We start from the raw sequence: 21,497 nt of genomic DNA, 5'->3' as shown, positions 1-21,497 counted from the left end.
AATGCTATGGTTGTCATGAATATGGGCACTACAAGAGAGATTTTTCAAAGCTTAAGAAAGACAACAACAAAAGAGGAAGGGAAGAAGTCCATATCACGCTGAAAAGAAGAAATCCAAAAAGGAGGAAGTAAAAGATCTCTACTATGATTGACAGTCTTCTTCACCTAGCTCTTTTTGAGTTTGCGTTTCAAGTTTTCTGTATAGCTATCATGGTAGGAATCTTTAGAAGTATGATAGGATGCATCCTGTTAGGAGATGGCATGATAGAAGCATACAATTGAAAGCAAGAGCTTGTGACATCATCATAAAGAAGCTTGAAAGATAACTGAAATAGAAGTCTGTAGCAGTCACCTATAGAAGGATGTAGCTCTCGGTAACCGCATTAGAAGCATAAATAGTACTTATGGGAAGAAGAAAGTCATCTAGTATAGAGCTCATCATACATTATTCAAAAGGAGCATTTGTAGGATGAGGATGATTAAGATTCTTCGTTGGAATCTTCATTGGAAGGTTCATCTACTGGAAGAATCAAGTGCCTTACCGAGAATTCCACCTTGTATGGGATTCATGGGATGATGGTATGATGTCAAAAGAAGTAAAGTAGGTCAAGGTGATTGAAGTTCTTTCGATCAAAGAAAATGTCGAAAGAAGTCTAGATGACCAAAAGAAAGAGATGAGATATGTATGCTCTTATTTGATAAAATTGAGTCATGTCATATAGTTGCAGATAGCATGGATAAATGCTCTACTTCATGAGCATGATCAAAAGAAAAGGATCTCCTCCTTTGGAAGGATGCATGAAGGCATGGTTCACATATTGACTAAGATGAAATCAACATAATAAGTCCTCATATGGAATATGAGGTGGTTGACAAAAATAAAGGAACTATGGATGGAAGTTCCTAGGATGCAATATGTGAAGAAAGTAAGGAGAGATTGTGAAAGGTGCAACTATGGTCACATAGAAAAGGAAATCAACATCTAATGAACTAGAAGAATTGATCGTGACATCTCCAGGGAAAAGGTATGAAGACTCCAATGAAGTCTAGAAAGGAAGATGGCCCTTGACATGTAATATCTTTTTGGAGATGTGTCAATATGTATGCACGATGTTGATGTGACAACAAGTAGATGTCGTGATGAAAAGACCATCACAAAGGTAAGTTTGATTTAATGTTCATTCTTGATTTTTGAACAATATATGGATGGGCTAATGCAGGGCTACCAAAGGAAGAGCTGTAGATGTCATCTACAACTGATACTCGTGGTAGGATGAAAGATCTTGAAGGAAACATGATGTGAAGAAGGTAGCAAGGTATGAAGGAAAGGCTAGATATGGACTAATGGATCACTTTCCAATGAAAGAAAGGATGACATAACTGACATGATTCATGAATGAGAGTGATGGACGGTCGTTTCCCTACGAAGAAGTCACAAAAGATGAAGACTCCAAAATGATGAAAAAGAAGGTCATGACATTGAAAGGAGGAGCTCTTCAAGCAGCTGATTGTCCCATGATCTCCACCTAAAAGAGCTGCTGGAAGCAAGTCCCTGGTTAAGATAGAGCTTGGGTACAGTCCTTATATAGGAATGGGTACATTCCTTCATAGGAATGAGTGTATCCTCCCTGATTGAGAGGGAGAGATAGACACATCATTCTTGTCTTAACTTTGGGAAGAAAGATTGGAGGATTGGGTAAGCATCTGGCATCCGATACTCTTTGAGAATGTGGTAGGGCATCCAAGATAAGAGTACTCGTAGAGGATTGATATTTTTCGAGGATTGGGAATCCAAGATAAGAATAGTTCTGAGAGAACCTGGGTGGTTCCTTGAGAGATAATGATGTAAGGTGTCTATAAATCATTGGTTTCGCCAACATTGTGCTCTGATCTTGTGGAGAGATAGAGTTGTTAGTCAAGGCCTTGCTATGTAACAATGCTGGATGATATGATGCTATACAAATGGGTTACCAATTCGACTCTTCTTATGAAAATCCTTCAGATTGAAAATGTCGAAGTACCTTGTATGGATTATGAATACCTCCCTAATTAAGAGGGAGTGTTGAAATATGTAACTAGGTTCAGTCTTCATAATGACATATGTAATCATCATTTTATATATTTAATGTGAATAAATAAATAAATTTATTATTGTTGTTCTTGAGGCATGGGTTTCATGCTCAAGGGAAATTTATTTTTAGGTCAAGCACCCATTGAGTGCTTATAGGTTTGTTATAAAGTCTATTGAGTCATTGTCATGTATGGAAGACCCTTTCGAGCATGTTACATATTGTAAAAATAATTTGTTTAAGTAAAAAATGAGTCAAAGACCCTCCAAGACCTAGTCATAAATGCAAGATCAAGTCGGCCTACATGAAGGGACAAGTTCGACCCAAAAGGAGCAATTCGACCCATTGAGAACCCTATATAAAAGAGATTTTGACCTCACTTAGAGACACACTTCACTCACGCAAGTTCGATCACAAGGACAAGAAGAAGTGCGAAGAAGAGGTAGACGAAGGAAGGAAGAAAAGTCGAGTTGTTTTGGGTTTTTTTGGGCTACATCTCTCCACATGTGCAAAGGAATTAGGGCACATATTGCAGCAACAAAGCCGAGTTGCAGAAGTGAAGATAGGTCATCAAGAAGGGCTGTTTTGGGAACCGAATTCTCTAGGAGAGAGAATCTATCCAAGCGAAGAAGAAAGGAGCAAGAATTCACCATCATATCTCACTCGTGCAAGGGCTAGGGTTTCTGCAGAAGAAATTACTTGTCAAGTCAAAGTTGCAAAGGAAACTGTTGGACAAGTTGAAGTTGCAGAAGAAACTGTTGGGCAGGTTGAAGTTGCAGAAAAAGTTGTTGGCTAGGTCGAAGTTTCAAAAGAAGCTGCTGAAAGTCAAGTTTGTGAAAGCTACTCGAAGCAAGGTGTGACTTGGTCTTGGTCAAGGGTCAAAGTTATTGGAATTTGTCAATTGAAGGTCTATAAGAAGAGAAAGAATTCTGGTGGGTTTTCCCCTCAAGATTGAAGAGCTTTTGGCCCTGGCTGATCACCTATATCTTGTGTCCTTTGTCTCATTGTTCTTTATGGTTTAATAGCTCTTTGATGAAGAGGAACACATAATAATAATTAAGTTGAAGAAGAATCTAACTAAGAAAAGTAAAAAGTCTTCACAGGCAGTTATCATTAATAGAGAAATCTCCCACATCTCACTGCCCTAGATTTCTCAACACAACTGACTTTGTTTTCCCTGTATCGGTCGATCTGTGCTCCGGTCTGGTGCTATAGCTATGTTGGTTTTCAGCTTGTCGGCCACCCAGTATGGCCTCTACATATTTTTTTTATTATTATTTTATTTTTATTTTTCAATAAAAATGGGCTGCTTTCTTTACCTAATTTTTTGTTTTTTTGAATCATAAACCTTTTTTTCCTCAATTCAAAAAACTCGCTACTTCTATACTATACTCATTTTCACATTTCTATTTTATCATTCAAGATTATGGCTTCAACCATGTTTTTAAATTTAAAAACATCCATTTTCATGTGCACTAGCAAAGCCTCGCTAGGCAAACCCAAACATTGTGGCAACAAGAGATTGACCACTACTGTCACCTTAGCAACCTTTCTCCAACTATCAACGACAAATAAACCACAAGGGAGGCTTCCCTATGTATAGATCACGTAACTGCAATATCTAGTAGGCCTAGTTCAAAGCCTCACTAGGCAAACCTAGATCCTATGGCAACTAGAGATCGAATATCGTTGTCACCTTAACAACCTTTCTCCAGCTATTATGTGGCAAATAAACTACAAGGGAGGATTTCCTATGTATAGATCACGTAAAGGATATTCGACAAGAAGGGTTTAAGGTGATGGAAAGGTTCAATGACTGGGATAGGGTATTGGAGAAGCTAGGAGGGCACTCTATTTGTAGACCTATTAAGTAAATTAGAGAGCTGTTATAAGTTAGGGTTTGATAGATTTTCAATGTTAGGGCATGCAATGCCATATAACAACTAGAATAAATAGCCTTGTAATGATAAATCAATAAATTATCAAGACTATCAATTAGATATGCAAGGTTTAGGCTTCACAATTGAGTTTTTATAGCTGAAACATGCATAAAACAACAACATATGATGATGTCAACCCTAGAATTAGGGTATTATAATGCAATAAATGCTAGATTTTTCTTTTTACCAATTATTAAATGCAATCCCTACTGAAAGCGCAATAACACATCAAGTAGAATTATTGTTTAGCAATATTTCAAAGAAATCCTAACCCTAGATATCTAAAATTTTGGAGAGAAGAAATACAAAATAGATATAGAAAGAGATTTATCAACACTACCTAGACTATTGCCTTAATCTAAATGGGCAATGGAGTTACATAGGACAAATTTAATGGAGACATCCTTGATGAAGTGGGTGAAAGGGCAAAAGCCTCTTCTTACAAACCCTAGTCGCTTCCTTAAGAGGGAGATTTTAAATTTAAGAGATGCACAACTTGGAGTTCTCTTGAAGAATTCAAGGAAATCAATTTCACATGGCACAAAGAATTAAGATTTCAAGATAAATATAAGAATTTTAACCATGGCACATATAGAAACCATAATCCACCTATGATAGCATGCAAAATATAAAAGATAAGAAATAAACTTACAAATTTTTCACAAGAATCTCTTCAATCTATCTAAAGGAACCTTCCTCATGCAAAAATCCTTCTCTAAGACAAATTTACGCCATAGATTTGAATTGTGGCCAAGTGGAATAGAAGACAAGAGCTAGTGCACACTTCCAAAGAGAGAGAAGTGAGATGATGAATGATGATCAAAATGAAAAGTGACTCCCCTCTATTTATATGAGGGAAAAGTCACTTTTTCATGACTTTAAAAGAAAAACCCCTAAACAAGTTTACTTGAGCGTTCAACTAGGTCAAAAGTCACAAGCCGACCTTGAAATAGCTTTAAAAATATAACAAAATTCATGTGTGCATCTCAAAAAGTTGCCTCGTCCATTATGACTTCATCAAAAAGAGTCCTTGCGTCACCCTTTTCATGCATTTGGAAGTGACATGGCACCTCTTTTTGTTGGCATCGAAGAGAAATGTGCTAGCTCTCCCAAGTCATCTTAGTGATTACCATCCTCATATGGGTTCAGAGCAAGTTACAATCCATCAAATAGGTTGAAGGCCAACCTGGAGGGTCTTGAGTCCATCTGGGCACATCATCAAATAGTCCAACATCAAAGCTTTCAAGCTTAGTGTTTCGACATCTAGAGGTTCATTAAGATGTGTAGTATCATGTGGAAGTTGCTAAGGGTTGAACGCCCATCTCTAGAGGGGCAACGTTGGGGCCACATAGTCAAGTTTGGTCTCAGAACAAGGAAAAGAATCCCCTTGAAGGTGCTAAGGAAGAATGAAGCTATTCCTCAAGGGATCTTTGTTACAACGTGAAATGACCTGAAGTTTGAACAAAGCCTCTCAAGATCAAGTGAGATCACCTTCATTATGAACATGAAACCATTAAGGCATCATAGTGAACCGTTTCTAATGTTAAGGGCACATAAATACTTTACACAAAACTCACCTTTAACTGTCTAACTAGATCAAGGCTTGTAAACAAGGTATCTCACCTATGTTAGATCAGGTCAACAACTTTATTTGGTGCTTTCAACCCCCAAGGGGAGTGACATCTCCTAGGTTAGCCCATCACCGTAGGCTAAGTTAGTTGGTTCATGTTCATGTTCAAGTTCGACGACCTTGAAGTTCGATAAAATTTCGACAATTAAAATTTTGGTAACAAAATTCAACATTATGTTTGACATACTACTAAATTTGAAAAATTAGTTATGAAACCCTGGTCTCAAACCATAGTCGAGGAGCAAAATGACTTATGAAACCTCGATGTGCAATAAGGTGATGGGTTTCACGACTCAAAGCCTAACTCATGACTTAACAAGTTAGCTCAACACTAGAGATAGAGACTACTAATGACTCGTGAGTAGTAGCACTGTTCGAACTTCGACGAGGTAGACCCATTCATTATGCAAAGGCACCAACCACACAATGATACCAATCTGAGCAGTCATAGATTTTGTCAAGGGCATGTCGTGATGACACCAGCTGCATGATGAACACCAATATAAGTAGTCCTGGATTGTTGTCAATGGCACACTGTAGATCGATTTGAAATAAAGGGAGTAGTTGGGACTCAGAACAAGACTAAAGGTTTAGATCGTGTCGTTACGGCTTGTTGTGAGGTCAAGAGTGAAGAGTAGAATGTATTGTTGATTCGAAAGTAGTTTTTTTAAGTTGAACCCTTCTCGAACTTCTCAAGAATTTCAACTAAATTTTGGACAACTTTCAAGCGAATTTTCTGTGAATGTTAAGAGAAATTTAGGGAAATTTAATGGTTCATGTATGGGTTCGAATTTGGCTTGATGTTTGACAAACCCCATCAAACAAATTCTATTGGAGATTAAATTCGACGAACATCAGACTTGAACGATTTTGTTTGCCAAACGTGGTAACTTAGTCCATAGGTGTGTGTGATATTGTGGTTGTGGAGTGGGAGAGACTTCAAGGAAGGCACAATAGACATAAGACCAACTAATGGGGTTCCAACATCCTGAACGTAATGATGTAAGGAGGGAGCAATCATAGTGGCGCGAGTTACCCTTTTCTTGGGTCTTCTTTTTCCAATCCCCTAGTGGGCCTTTTAATTTAATGATTTCTCTTTATTTGGTGCATAGCTTAGGAGCACAAGCTTGTTTTATGCTTTTCCGATACCCCTTCAAGATATAATAGTTTCTTGCTCGTTGAGGTTGGGACATGTTGAAAAGTGTAACTAGGTTTAGTCTTCATAATGACACGTGATTTTATGTAATTGATGTAAAGAAGAAAATAAAATTATTTTTGTAATGCTTGTCTCATGGGTTTCATGAGCAAGGAATTTTATTTTTAGTTAAGGCTCACATTGTGAGCCTTTAGGATTAGTCATCATGTCATAAAAGTCAATTGAGTCTATGTCATGTATGAAAGACTCTTATTGGGCATGTTACATATGTGTATGAGTCATTGAAAGACCTTCCAAGATCAAGCTCAAGTCTCCTTCAAGTCTGGCCTAAAGATATTTCTAGAAAGGCGTCGGCCTTGTCACTAGGAGAAGTCGACTTATTTGATGGGTAGATCACTATATATAGGGCAGCTCGGCCTCCATTTGAAGACAAGATTTCGGTCAAGCAATCTGAAGCAAGAAATAGGTGCGAAGATCACAAGAAGAGCCATCTCATCCAACGAAGAAAGGAGGAAAGAAAGCTGAGTTATCTTTGGGTCTGTTTAGGGCTAAATATCTCCACACATGTGAAGAAAGGAGGTCATCTATTGCAGAAAAGGGTCAAAGGTATCATTGCTGACCTAGAAGTCGAATCAAGGAGAAAGATAAGCAAGTTCTCAAGGTAAATTATAGAAGGAAGTCTATCCATCCAAGCGAAGGGAAACAAGGTGTGAAAGTTAGTCACCATCCATCACATGTGTTGCAACTAGGGTTTTTGAAGAGGTCAAGGGTTGCAGATTTGATCCAAGAAGCCGAGATCTAAAAGATAGCCGAGAAGGAAGGAGAAGCAAGTAGTTTGACCTTTGTTGACTCAAGGAAGAAGAGGTTAAACTAAGAGGTCTTGTGTCTTGTTCTTGGAGAGGTCAAATAGGTCAAGGGTCCTGGTCTTGGTGTTCATCAATTGAAGTCTCTATAAGAAGAAGAATTTGTCTAGGTTTTCCTCTCAAGTTGGAGAGGTTTTGGCCCTGGCTGATCACCTACATTCTATGTCTCTTTTCTCTTTATTGTTTATGCATTGGTAGTTGTTTGATGAAGAAGAACACTATAATAATCTAAGTAAATAGAATATCCTAATTTAAAGAAGTAAAAAGCATTCACGAGCAGTGATCATTAGAACAAAAATCACCTAATTGTTATGCCCTAGATTTCTCAACATGGTATCAGAGCTAAGGTGACAAATCAAGCACAAGGCATCTCATCAAGGGACACACAAGTACTCAAGGATAAAATCTCAAAGGATATCAAAGTGAAGTCAAGATCTACAAAGAAGTGTCAGAAACCCTAGATCGAAGAAGAAGTCTACACGTTGAGATCCTCAAAAGACCACGAAGGCCTAACTCAAGTTGAAGGGACCTATAAATCAAAGTTTCTTGAAGACTATTCATCCTAGAGAAGCAAGATCAAGGACGCTGTCATTATCTTCAAAAGTTCTAAGGCAATTTCCTCTCATTGAAGCAAGGACCTTACCATTGAAGAAGATCATCCAAGAAGTCATCATTATGAACAAGGACATCACCGTCAAAGGATCTAAAGTGATCTCCCTCTTTGTGGGGATAAGGATCATTCTTGAAGAAAACTATCTTTATCAAGGAGAAGTTTTCTATTAACTATAGCATTATCAAATTCAAGGAGAAATCAAGTGAAAGAGGCATCTTCACAAGTAATTATATTTATGTCTGAATCTGTCAAAATGTGTTTTTGGAAGGAAAGCAACAAATTGGTTGGGGCTTCAAAGTTCAAACTATCTTGCATGGAAGAAGAGGATGGATCTGAATCTCATTGAAAATGAGGTTATGGATCATGTCAAAGGATCTATCACCAAACCATCGAAAGAAGATGCTCAAGCACTTGCAAAGTTTATGAAAGGGGAAGTGAGGGCTCAAAGGATTCTCATAGAATCCATCAAGGATCCCCTCATTCCATATGTATCTAAACTCGACACCTCAAAAGAAATATATGACAAATTGGTAGAGTTGTTTTCTGTAAGCACTGCAGGAGAAGTTATCTCTCTAAGGCAAGAACTCTACAAGCTAAGGATATCAAAAGAAGAAGGAATAGCCTCATACTTTATGAGGATATCTGAAATAAGGGATCAACTTCAAGATTTGGGTGAAATAATGTCTGACAAGGAGATGACCACTATAGTACTAAATGCACTACTAGAGGAGTGGGTTAACTTTACTTCAAGTATTTATGGGAAGAAAGAAGCTACTCCATTCCAAGATCTGTGGTCTCTATGCAAAATTGAAGAAACCAAACTAAAGGCAAAAACTGATGTAGGATCCAGTGAGCAAAACCAAGCATATGTTGCTATGGCAAAGAGAAGAGGAAAGTCTGGAAAATTTGGTCCTCAGAAAAAGAAGAAGAACATGGCTAAGATTCAATCCTATGGATGTCAAGAATATGGGCATTACAAAAGACACTATCCTAAGCTTAAGAAGGACAATAACAAAAGAGGTAGAGAAGAAGCCCATATCACCGAAGAAGTGGAGGAAGCTAAAAGGAAGAAATCCAAGAAAGAGGAAGTAAAAGATCTCTACTATGATTGAGATAGTCTTCCTCACCTAGTTCTTTTCAAGTTCCCATTTTCAAACTCTTTGATGTAAGATATGGCTATGATGAATCACTAAGGAAAATGATAGGATGCATCATGGCATCATAGAAGCATCAAAAGCAAGAGCTCGTGATCATAGGGAAAAATAACTGAAATAGAAGTCTATGGCAGTCACCTGTGGAAGGATATAGCTCTTGGTAACCTCATTAGAAGCATAAGTGGCACTTATGGGAAAAAGAAGGAAAAGTCATCTAGCACAAAGCTCATCATACATTGGTCAAAAGGGAACATTTGCTGGATGAGGATACTTAATATCCTCTATTGGAATCTTCATCAGAAGGTTCACCAATCAAAAGGAAGCAAGTGTTTCATCAAGAATTCCAACTTGTGGGAATTCATGGTATGGTGGTATGATGACAAAAGAGGTGAAGCAGATCAAGGGATTGAAGTTCTTTCAATTAAGGAAGTTGCTGAAGGAAGTCTAGATGACTTACAAGAAAATTAGGTATGTATGTTTGTATTCGATTTTTTAGAGTCATGTTATATGGTTGTAGGTAACATGGATAAATACTCTATCTTGAGAGCATGATCAAAAGAAAGGATCTCCTCCTTGAAAGATGCAGCAAGGCATGGGTCACACATTAACTAGATGAAATCAACATAATATGAAATACGAGGTTGTTGATTGTGATTGGTGTAACTCTGATTAAAAGTTCACATGAAGAAAAATGTGTGAAGAAAGAAGGAAAGAGATCGTGGAATATGCCAAGAAGAAGGCAATCGACATCTGAGGATTGAGATATTTGAGTAGGATATCTCCATGAAAGATATGAAGACTCTGATGAAATCTGAAAAAGAAAGAGACCCTTGACAACATATATCTTTTGGAGATGTGCCAATGTGTATGCAAGATGCTGATGCAAATTAGAAGATGCCATGGTGAAAGACCATCACATAGGTAATTATGATTGAATGCCCATTTCTTATTTTTGAATGATATCTGGATTGGCCTATGCAAGGTTGCTAAGGGAAGAATAGTGGATGTCTTCCAATACCGATGACCATGTAGCAGGATGAAAGATCCTTTAGGAAACATGGCATGAAGAAGGCAACATGGCGTGAAGGAAGGCCATATATGAACTAATGGATCACTCTCCAATGAATGGAATGATGACATGACTGACTCATGGATAAAAGTGATGGATGGTCTGTGCCCTACGAAGAAGTCCCGAAAGATGTAGACTCTATGACCAAAAAAAATTCATGACATCAAAGGAAGGAGTTCTACAAGTAGCTGGTTGTCCCATGATCTCCACCTAGAGAGCTGCTGAAAGCAGTCCTTGGTCAATAGGGAGCTTGGTCAAGTCCTTAGTTAAGAGGGAGCTTGGGTACATTCCTTTTATAGGAATGGGTACATTCCTTCAATGGAATGGGTATGTCCTTCCAAAGTTGAGAGGGAGAGATAAACACATCATTCTTGTCTTCACTTGGGAAGATAGAATGGAGGATTGGGTAAACATCTGGCATCCGATACGCTTTGAAGATGAGTTAGGGAATCCAAAATAAGAGTAGTCGTAGAGAAACGATATTCTTTGAGGACTGGGAATCCAAGATAAGAATAGTCCTAGTGGAACATACTCTGAGAGAACCCGGGTGGGGTATGTTTTGACAGAGACAATGATAAGGGTGTCTATACATCATTAGTCTCGATAGCATTGTGCTCTGATCTCGTGGAGAGACAGAGCGGTTAGTCAAGGCCTTGCTATGTGACAATGCTGGATGATATGATGCTACACAGATGGGTTACCAATCTGACTCTTCTTATGAGAATTCTTCAGATTGAGAATTTCCAAGTACCTTGTATGGATTATGAATACCTCCCTAGTTAAGAGGGAGTGTTGAAAAGTGTAACTAGGTTCGGTCTTCATAATGACATGTGATTTTATGTAATTGATGTAAAGAAGAAAATAAATTTATTTTTGTAATGCTTGTCTCATGGGTTTCATGAGCAAGGAATTTTATTTTTAATTAAGGCTCCCATTGTGAGCCTTTAGAATTAGTCATCATGACATAAAAGTCATTTGAGTCTATGTCATGTATGAAAGACCCTTATTGGGCATGTTACATATGTATATGAGTCATTAAAAGACCCTCCAAGAGTCAATACCAAGCTCAAAGTTCGAACATCTCCTTCAAGTCAGCCTAAAGAAATTTCTAGAAAGGCATGTCAGCCTTGTCACTAGGAGAAGTCGACTTATTTGATGGGAAAATCACTATATATAGGGCAACTCGACCTCCATTTGAAGACAAGATTGCGGTCAAGCAATCTGAAGCAAGAAATAGGTGCGAAGATCACAAGAAGAACCATCTCATCCAACGAAGAAAGGAGGAAAGGAAGCCGAGTTATCTTTGGGTCTGTTTAGGGCTAAATATCTCCACTCGTGCGAAGAAAGGAGGATCATCTATTGCAGAAAAGGGTCGAAGGTATCACTGCTATCCTAGAAGCCGAATCAAGGATAAAGATAAGCAAGTCCTCAAGTTGAATTGCAGAAGGAAGTCTATCCATCCAAGCGAAGGGAAACAAGGAGTGAAAGTTAGTCAACATCCGTCACACGTGCTGCAACTAGGATTTTTGAAGAGGCTGAGGGTTGCAGATTTGATCCAAAAGCCGAGATCTGAAAGATAACTGAGAAGGAAGGAGAAGCAAGTAGTTTGACCTTTGTTGACTTAAGGAAGAAGAGGTTAAACTAAGAGGTCTTGTGTCTTGGTCTTGGAGAGGTCAAATGGGTCAAGGGTCTTGGTCTTGGTATTCGTCAATTGAAGTCTCTATAAGAATAAGAATTCGTTTAGGTTTTCCTCTCAAGTTGGAGAGGTTTTGGCCCTGGATGATCGCCTTCATTTTGTGTCTCTTGTCTCTTTATTGTTTATGCATTGGTAGCTGTTTGATGAAGAAGAACAATATAATAATCTAAGTAAAGAGAAGAACCTAATCTAAAGAAGTAAAAAGCATTCACAAGCAGCTATAATAAGAACAAAAATCACCTAATTTCTATGCCCTAGATTTGTCAATAGGACATTCATGGGTTCTTTTCTTTAGATGAAGCTTTAAATGCTTGAGGAGCTGGATGATGGCTAATAAGGGGGGTAGAGCTCATGCTAGGCTTTTTCCCCAGTGCTAAATAGTGTCTTAGCCATCTTTTGCAATTTTCATTTTCGTTCATTTTGGCTTTATATGCTTTTATCTTTCAGCTAGATCAACCTTTGGGGCCAAGTTTGCAAGTCCTTACTCAAGGATGTGGATATAGGGTGCTAATCCCAATGACCATTGACTACCAACCTAAAGAATGGAGATGTACAATTGGGATAGCTGGAAAGTGGTAAACGTGGATTACCTTGGACATAGTATATCAATCAATGCCTCCCTAGTAGTGCCCTTCCTAAGCCCTAAGGCCTCAGTGGAGGTCCCACTGGACTACAGTCAAAGACCAACCTCTCAAGTGAAGTGAGGAAACAAGGATACAATCGAGATTGGTCAACCATCATGTTAGCCCCGTGATCCATATCGATATGCCAATAACATTAAATGAAAGCACATGATTGCAAGAATGGTTAGAGTACCTGCTGAGAGATGATCCACCTTCCTTCAAGAAAAATGCCTGATGGGGCAGAGATCTGACTGGAGCAATGGGTGGAGAATTCTTGTCATAATGCTATGTGCTGATCATCATAGGGCTACTGGCTGGTTGGCCTTCAAATGAGGAGAAAATTTTTCTCCTATGGGTTACCCACATTTGGTGGGTAACATGGACCACCTTTCCAAATAACATTCTTTTGTTTGGTAGATTGAAGATTACATTTTGATTCACAGCTTTTAGTATTTATTCTACTTGTATTTGACTTACTTGTGATTTCCTTTGTAGTTTGGTAACTGTGAAGAGTAAATAATGTTTATGGGCTAGAACCTTACTTTTTATATCATGCCCTCACTGCTAGGCAATGCTGGAACATTTTTATGTGACTTCAGCCTTCAAATTACTGTCAGGCATGGAAAATTGTGATTAAATGATGAATAAAGTATTCTAGTTTATTTCTCAGATGTTTTGTGGGTTCCATTTCCATTTCACTTATATCACATCCGTCACTGGAGGAAAAGAAATGTTCATGTACTTCTACTCTGGTGTTCAAAAGGATTTTGTATTTCCTCTATTAAACAAATTGTTTTTGTCGCTTTAACAAGAAGTTAATACTGTAGACAACAATTAAATTGCATTTATTGGGATAATTAACTTAGTTCAGGTTACTTCTATCTAGAAAACAACAGTCTTTTCGTCCAATCATGTAGAGGTCAATGCTATTCACAAATCTTACAAGCACTGCATAAGTTTGATTGAGGTGAAGATATCTTTGCTTCTTTTATGTGGCATGAACTTACTAGTACTCTGGTACTGAATAACTACCTTAGAGTTCTGTAGTCATTAAATGGGCCCTCATTCATCTGTAATGATTGCTGAAATTTTTCCTTGTATTAATACTTGTGGTGAAGAAATATTGTTGCATTTATTTTCTTGGAAGTAAATTTTTATTTATTTTTATCTTAATTTACAAGTTAGGCCTGTCTTAACTATCCGTGAAATCTAAACAGCTTAGTGCAATTGTTTCCTTCACCTGGTTGGTGATTTTCACAGTTTCTTTAGCAATTTCTTTGTGCAGCTACTTAGATATGGTGGCAGTATTTTGAGAAAGATTATGTGGTTTCAGTAAATGCTTCACTCAGTTTTTCTGTCAATAAATGTAATGCAAAATGCTGTGTGCTTTGTGTATATAATATATTGCAATAACCAAAGCACGAAGACTCAACAAAAAAGATTGCACTAGTTTTTAATTGTGTAGGCTCTAAGAATGTAAATTGACATTTAATTTCTCTATGATTCACATTATCTTTTTTTCTTTGCAGCCATGCAGCACAGAGGACAGAGTTGTGGAAGAGAGTTTAGTTGCAACTATGGACTGCTCCACTTCAACTAATGCTTCTTTACAGTGCAACAATGAAATACAAAAATGTACTGTTGACCTTCCTAGTAGTACTTGTGATGAACGGTTGAGTGGGATGGGAGTAACAACAAGGGAATCCTCAGATGATCACTGTATAGAAAAATCGGCAACTAGAAATATTGCCGAAAGAGAAGAAACTTCTGGCACTGTCAAGACAAGAGTGAATAGAAATACAAGAAGGGCAAGGGGAAGTAAAATAAGGAAGACAGATAGGGCAAGGAACCATGCAGATTATAAGCAGGATGTAGAAGAAAGAAAGTCAACAAGCATTATTAAAGGAAATGAAAAGCTCTTAGAGGGTACAAAAATATCTCAATCAAGTTTTAAGGAAGGGATCCCTTCTTCTGAAACAAAGTCAGAAGAAAGTCATGAGAAATGCTCCACTGACAAAGTTTTCGATATTTTAAAATCAGTGGGTAACCCCCATAATGGAGATATTGATCCATGTTGTCATGAGGATAATGTGAAGGAGCAGGTAAGGGCTGAAAGGGAGATACCTTCAGTTGAACCAAATGATGTAAATAAGGTTGACTCTAGAGATTCTGATAGTATTGAGACATACTCAGATAAAAAGAGCCCGGACACATGTAATATGCCACTAATAAGTGTAGAAAATCAAATTACCGAAGAAAAAACTCTATCAAAGGAATTGCCAGAATTAACTGCATCTGTTTCATTCAAGTCCTTCAACGGTTTTGATTCAGATTTGCATTTGCCTGCAAGTGAAAGTGCAGGAATATTAGAAACTCATTTGAATGGGGATTTATGCAATGCTGAAGATATTAAAGAGAATCCCACTAAACTAGAAAATACAGACAATCTGGCAGCAACACATACTGAATCACATGCAGAAACAAATATTACATTAGCAGAGGGAATGAGTGGTTCGCCCAGCATGGTCGATACTGAGAATGTGACCACTAGTGCATTACTTGGAAAAATGCATTCTGGGAAGGAGGCATTTGGTAAGATTGAAGATACGGTGGATGTAATTGGAAAAATGCAACTTGCTTGTGGCAAGGATGAACTTCTTTTGCACAATGCTAACATTGAGGCTAGGACATCTACAAATGCTATTGAAACAACTGCAGATGGATATTGCAACCATTCTTCTCCAGGATATAGTTTGTCTTTAGCTGGTGTAGAACATGTGGATATGGCTGTTGAGTATGGCCCTTTGGACCATTCTTCCTCCAGTTCCCTGCATAAGGGGGAACCTTCAAACAGACACCCTGGTGAAGAAAATATTTCACAAGAAGCATTTTCTTCATTCCCCCATTCAATAACACCAGGACAATCTTCTGTAACATCACATGCAAGCCAACGCATTGTAACTACCAAGGAGATTGAAGCACACTCAAGTTGTCAGCAGGAGGATGATTTCGTTTTTACATGTTCCCCAGAACCTACAGAAATATCTTCAACCAAAAACCCCATTAGTACTGTGGAGGAGGCTAAAGATGTTGCACCTATTCTGCCAGAAGTTCTTCCCAAGGATCCAGATTATCATAGAGATGAATGTGTTAAAAGTAATTTTTCTTCTGGGTTTCGAGCCATCTCAGGTGTGCCAGGTATATGTTCTGAATCTGGAAATGACATAAACCATGTTCCTATTGAAGTGGGTCCAGATCGTCAACTAGAACATGGGGAGCAAGTAAAAACAGTTGCCAAAGAAGACACTTTTCATGACACAGAAATCAAATTGGAAGAAGATTTTCATATTGATAAAGCGAACATAAATGTTGGCCCCTCTGAAATGGCGAGCTGTTCAGAAGATTCACTTTTATGCCAGTCACTCCTCGAAAAAACTTGTGGGCCTCTTTCAGTGGAGGATGATGTAAGTATTGATATCCATTGTGAATTTTGACTCTTGAGTACCTGATGTGAGGTTCACTTCCATTTCTACATATTTATACTATAATTTTGTTTGAAAAATGCAAAGTTGAGAAAAAAAATAGATATTTAGCTTTTTATGAAACTAACCTACAATAGGCTACTTAATAAGAATAAATTTTCTAATGTGAGAAGCACCAGAAATCAACTTATTGCTAGAAATTTTTCTAACATAAATGAAATTTATTTTTAGCGTTTTCATTTTCTCCCTACTGAGGAAACTGTCCCCCATTTCTGCTAAAGAAGGGCAAATTTTCTCATGGAAGTGTGGTCTCGCAGTACGCAGTGAGATGATCGGGCATGTATTGACATGGAAACCTGGGTTCAAAGGCTCTTGAATGTGTGTGGATGATGACAGGTTCAAGTCTTGAATAGCATAGATGTGTGACTCATAATGTGGCAAGTTAGCCAAAGAGATTCTGTAAGAAATAATTATTTAGAAAAGGTGTGGCGTGGGGAAGGGGAGTTGTGGGGGGAATTTCTGCTCAAAGGGAAAACCCTATTTACATTTTACAACCGAGTATATACTATTCTGCTCACTTTTTGTAATATTATCCTTAGTATGGATCAGTGCAACTTGTGATAATGGAGACAGGATAACTCTGTAATGCTGCAGAGTCTCAAAATGGAAATGCTGGTAGATGTGTTCCCTACATTATATTTTGGATAAAATTCTTATTATGACCTTTTTATATCCAGAAAAGGTACTTTTTACAAAGAAAAGGCAGGTAACTGAACCTAAGGCCAGTAGACATAGTAAGTCCTAGCTAATCAAAACCAGCTATTCAGTGCAATCAAAATTTAACAGTATAAGGGTCAACTAGTTTAATGCAGAAGGCAATAAATACAGTACGGGTCAACTAGTGAGAGTGATTGAACATATTATGCAATTATGGGACCCTGGTACATGTTGCAACTCAAACTCTCGCTTAAGGTAGAAGTCCTAATTCTAGCAGGAGAGCCAAGGAGCAACTATCAGGGAAGCCACCCACTGTCACCTTGATGGTATAGCCTCTCACTTTAAGGCTGAGGAAGAGCTTCTTAACATAAGGAGGATTTTCCTAAAAGTCAAGCTAAGCTAGGTCAAGCAGTAGGAAGGGTGAGTTCGTCTAGCTAGACTTTGACTAAGGCGATTTGGTATTCAAGAGAAAAATTACGATGGGAGAGGACCAAATTGCCAACAAGATCAATTTAAACGAAAGACTTTCAAAGTGTTATGCTTGGAAATTAAAATATTCTTGCTCAAAGAAAAATTTCCATCATTACAGCAAGATATCGTATCGTAGAACACAAATCATGTTTGTGAGGAGTGATTTATCCATCATTTATACACTTTCAAAGAAAGTTGTCCGATACATTACCCTGATTTTTTACTCATCTCACACTTTCATAATGCTGTTGCAAATCAGTGATGAATAATTCAGCAGTGGTCTCTCTCTCTCTCTGTATGTATATATATATATATATATATATATATATCTGATGCAACGCTTAGATACTTCAATGCATGTGTATTGGACACAGACTGCAACCTCAAGTGAGTGAAATATCTTAGAAATATTATCAGTGAACCACGGAGAGTTAAGTGCAATTGTTGTAGCACTAAAGAGCAGATATCTCAGAGATAAATATGAATGGATTTGTTCTATGTGCAAACCACAAAGAGTCAGGAAAATTTTGGTGCAGTAACTAACTGTATGCACCACAAGTCATATCAATGATTATATCCATTCTTTTTAATGCCTTAGCTGATGTTATTTAGATATATGTATTGCAATGTTCAGAATCAGATTATCACACCAAACTTCCAGAGGTAGTTATAGGCCACCCAAAAATCAGATCTGATTTTCAAGTGTATCTTCCCATATATACTAACTTCACTCAAGAGAAAGTATAGCAAAGAAATTGATATTAAGTTCAACCAAGGTTTGCAACAATCGTGTTCATAAGTTATGCTTGTAATTTAATGAAATTGATAAAAAAATGGAATGATGTTTCTGAAGCAATCAACCATGAGGGGAAGAGATAAGCAATCAACCATGAGGGGAAGAGATATCCACAACAATTATTTACTGAACATTTAGTGTGGTATATCACCATGCAAGAATACAGTCTTTAGAAACCATTAAATAAATGCCAAAAATAGTAAATACTATGACAGAGATTGTAAATGTACTTGGTAATCTCAAAGAGATAATAACAAGGGCCACCCAACAATGATACCTGTTACCGACTGGTTTAGCAGTCTCCTCAGGGTCCTCACGATGTGCTGGGTGGTACTACACAGGAGATATTCCCACTGTCACCTTGGCACAAGTCTCCACTCGTTAAACCCAATTCCTACAAATGGCTAGGGAGGCTTCCCTACTATACGCACAGAACACTTCAGACAAGATGAGTAGACCAATGTCTAACTATGATGCCCAGGTGAAGGTAGGAGTTAATTGTTTTAATTTTACTGATCTGTAAGTGAAATTAAATGCAGAAATAACACAAATCAGCAAGTAGAATATCATTCAAACCTAAAATGAAACTCGGGAAATAGTACAAAGTCGAGTCATAGATGCTCTTACCAATTAAGGAAGATTTTCCTTGAGTGACTTCTTGGTAAGTGGCTGAAAATGGATGATTAGATTGCTGCCCTGGACTTTTCAGACTTACAAAAGTATGGAAAAAATTGCAGAAAATAGCAAGAAAATGCACTTTGGGGGTTACTCACAAGTGTGAAAACATATAAATTGGTGGATTTGTGGGTGGAAATACATTAGCAGTAAATAAGTATCGATAAAAATGGCCTTGCACTTTGGATCTGCAAGTATTTTAGAGTTTTCAGCAATTTCGAAACCAATTGCGGAAAGCAGGGATCAAATCTCCTTAGTGGTAAAATGTTTCTTTTCTCTAAAAAAATAGTGATATGATATGTAATTAAATCTGGAATAAATAAAGGGGTTCTTGGTCAAAAGTACTTACATTGGATAAGTCCCTTGTGGATTTTTTCCCTCATCTGTTGTGAATATGGCAGTAGCAAACTGTAGGTCTGCAAAATGTTTCTAATACCCTCGTGATATTATTGCAAAAAATAAGGGGGTAAACTATCTTGGAGTATAAGATAGGTATACTGCATAAAGTTAGAAGATAGAATTGAAACACAAGCTAGGAATTTATTATTATTTTTTTATTTTTATTTGTATAAAACAAAAAAGAAAGAGATATTTTTGAATAAGTTTTGCAATTGGTAGTTGTAGTAAGGGTTTCCTTAGCTTTGCTTACCTTCCAAATGTCGGATTGCAATCACAACCTCCTCTAAGTCAGCTATTCACCTTGGAGTAGAGAGTGGGATTGGAGTTTAGCAATGATCTCACCCAATTCTAGTCTAGAATAGTGTACCAGCTTCCAAAATCTCTGAAAAGATTGTCTACTTCAAGATGTCCTCAACCACTGAGTCAAATATGGAACCAAGCTAGATTTCACTCTTACCTGAAAGAACTGTGATAAGGGTCTGTCTAATAGTTGGGTTTGATTATCTTTTTATGCCAACAAAGAGTGAGATGAGCTCTAGAGTCTAGTGCACTGATCTCCCCTTCCACGTGACCGTTGTCCCTTAATGGATGAACCCACTGCCTTGTAGTGATATGTAGTACTGATATCTATCCTATTAAGAACTATTGCAACATGAAACTAAGAAGAAGATTAGAAAAATAAACCCCCAAAAATTGTTCACTTGAAAATTTATTTTATTGAATGGCATATGATCTCACAATTCAACAACCACTAATGGGAAGAGGATCTAGCCTTATATAATTTTTTTGTAATGGCTAGTTTGACTCCCTCCCAAAATATAGTAGTTGACTTGTCATCTACATGTTGGAGACTAAGTTATTTCATAAAAATAATTTTCTGCATTAAAAAAGATTAATTAACCCACAAGAGGCTTGACTTGGCTTTGAGAGGAAATGGTCGGGCCTTGCATTCCCATGTGTGAGCTTGATTTGACCTTGATTGAGCTAAATGAGAGGAATAGTAGCCCAATGACTAGCTTAGGTGGCTCCAACAACTAGTTTGAACCTTTTTTTACTCCTACTTGTGAGTTTGCATGTTTTTTGACTAGTTCCAAAAATTGCCTTGTGAAGAAAATACCCTTCTATATTTGTCTAACTTTTAGCTTTAGGAAGGTAGATCATGTCATGAGGATTCCAACGAGCTATCAATTGCCCAATTTGGACCTAGGACATTACCTTTAGGCCCGCTTGAATTTTGTCATGTGTGAGCTGGCACTAAGGTTGATTTTTGCTTGCATGGGTAAATCTTTGCTTGATTGATGGATTTTGGCATTTGGGTTTTTTCTAGAGCATGATTCACTTCAACTTTGATGTAAAGTTTATCCATGCTTGTCAAGTAATGACCTTCTTTCGACCGTTTTTAACCCCCATGTGGCTAGAAGAGAGAGTATGCCCATCTTGGAGGAGTGATTTTTCTTGAAGTAACCCTTTTTCCCAAAAATTCATTGTTGCAGTCACCTATGCCTCTTGATGAACATTTTGAGCTACTCTTGAATTTTGGTCTCAAGAGCCTTGTGCATTGGGATCCGTGCAGTGCCCAATAAAACATGGACTGTTGTGAACTTTGAGACTTCCATGTATACTATACATTGGCCAAAAGATGCATACAAACTCTATGACACATTGCCATGTGGGAAAGACATAGGTGTGCTCAAGACATTGGTTGGACTAGCCCTACATAGTGTAGTAATGTCTAGAAAACCAATGGTTCCTCTAAACCATTTGTCCAAGTAGATCCATCCCAAGTCCTCCAATCCTATCTAGGACAAAAGGTCGTAAGAGTGAGACTAAAAGGACTTGACATGGCCGACCATAATAGGCCTAGGATACCAATACCATATTACATCTCTTTGGACTTATTATGGCTTTGTCATGAAAAATGCTAGGGTAATGTTGAAGCTTATGGTAGCTTCGTAAGGTCTTTTGGATAGGCTTGTGTTTTAGCATGTAGAAGATGATTTATTGCCTCTTTAGGTGCTTGCTTGAAGTAAGTGATTTATGTCTTCTTTCCTAAGTCTAACTTAGGAAAAGTACAATAATTAAAGTCAATTAATTATTGTGGACTATTAAGTCAATTTCTAAGGATAAATAATGAAATTATTTAAG

General features: G+C 37.6%; 1 protein-coding gene across 2 annotated transcripts in view; it reads left to right on the top strand.

The window, feature by feature from the left end:
- LOC149234955 (uncharacterized) overlaps nucleotides 1–21,497 on the top strand; it is a 109,627-nt gene that overhangs the window by 39,210 nt on the left and 48,920 nt on the right. For both annotated transcript variants that reach the window (XM_089372020.1, XM_089372019.1), the window contains exon 3: nucleotides 14,342–16,276. In XM_089372020.1, coding sequence (XP_089228146.1) covers nucleotides 14,342–16,276 — 1,935 coding nt within the window. The remainder of the gene's footprint in view (nucleotides 1–14,341; nucleotides 16,277–21,497) is intronic.

Source organism: Pinus tabuliformis, chromosome 8, assembly GCF_031772625.1.
Source record: "Pinus tabuliformis cultivar Carrire ecotype Pingquan chromosome 8, CPIR1, whole genome shotgun sequence".
NCBI lineage: Eukaryota > Viridiplantae > Streptophyta > Pinopsida > Pinales > Pinaceae > Pinus > Pinus tabuliformis.
Note: the sequence above shows the minus strand (reverse complement) of the source record. Positions and strands in the feature narration are given on the sequence as shown.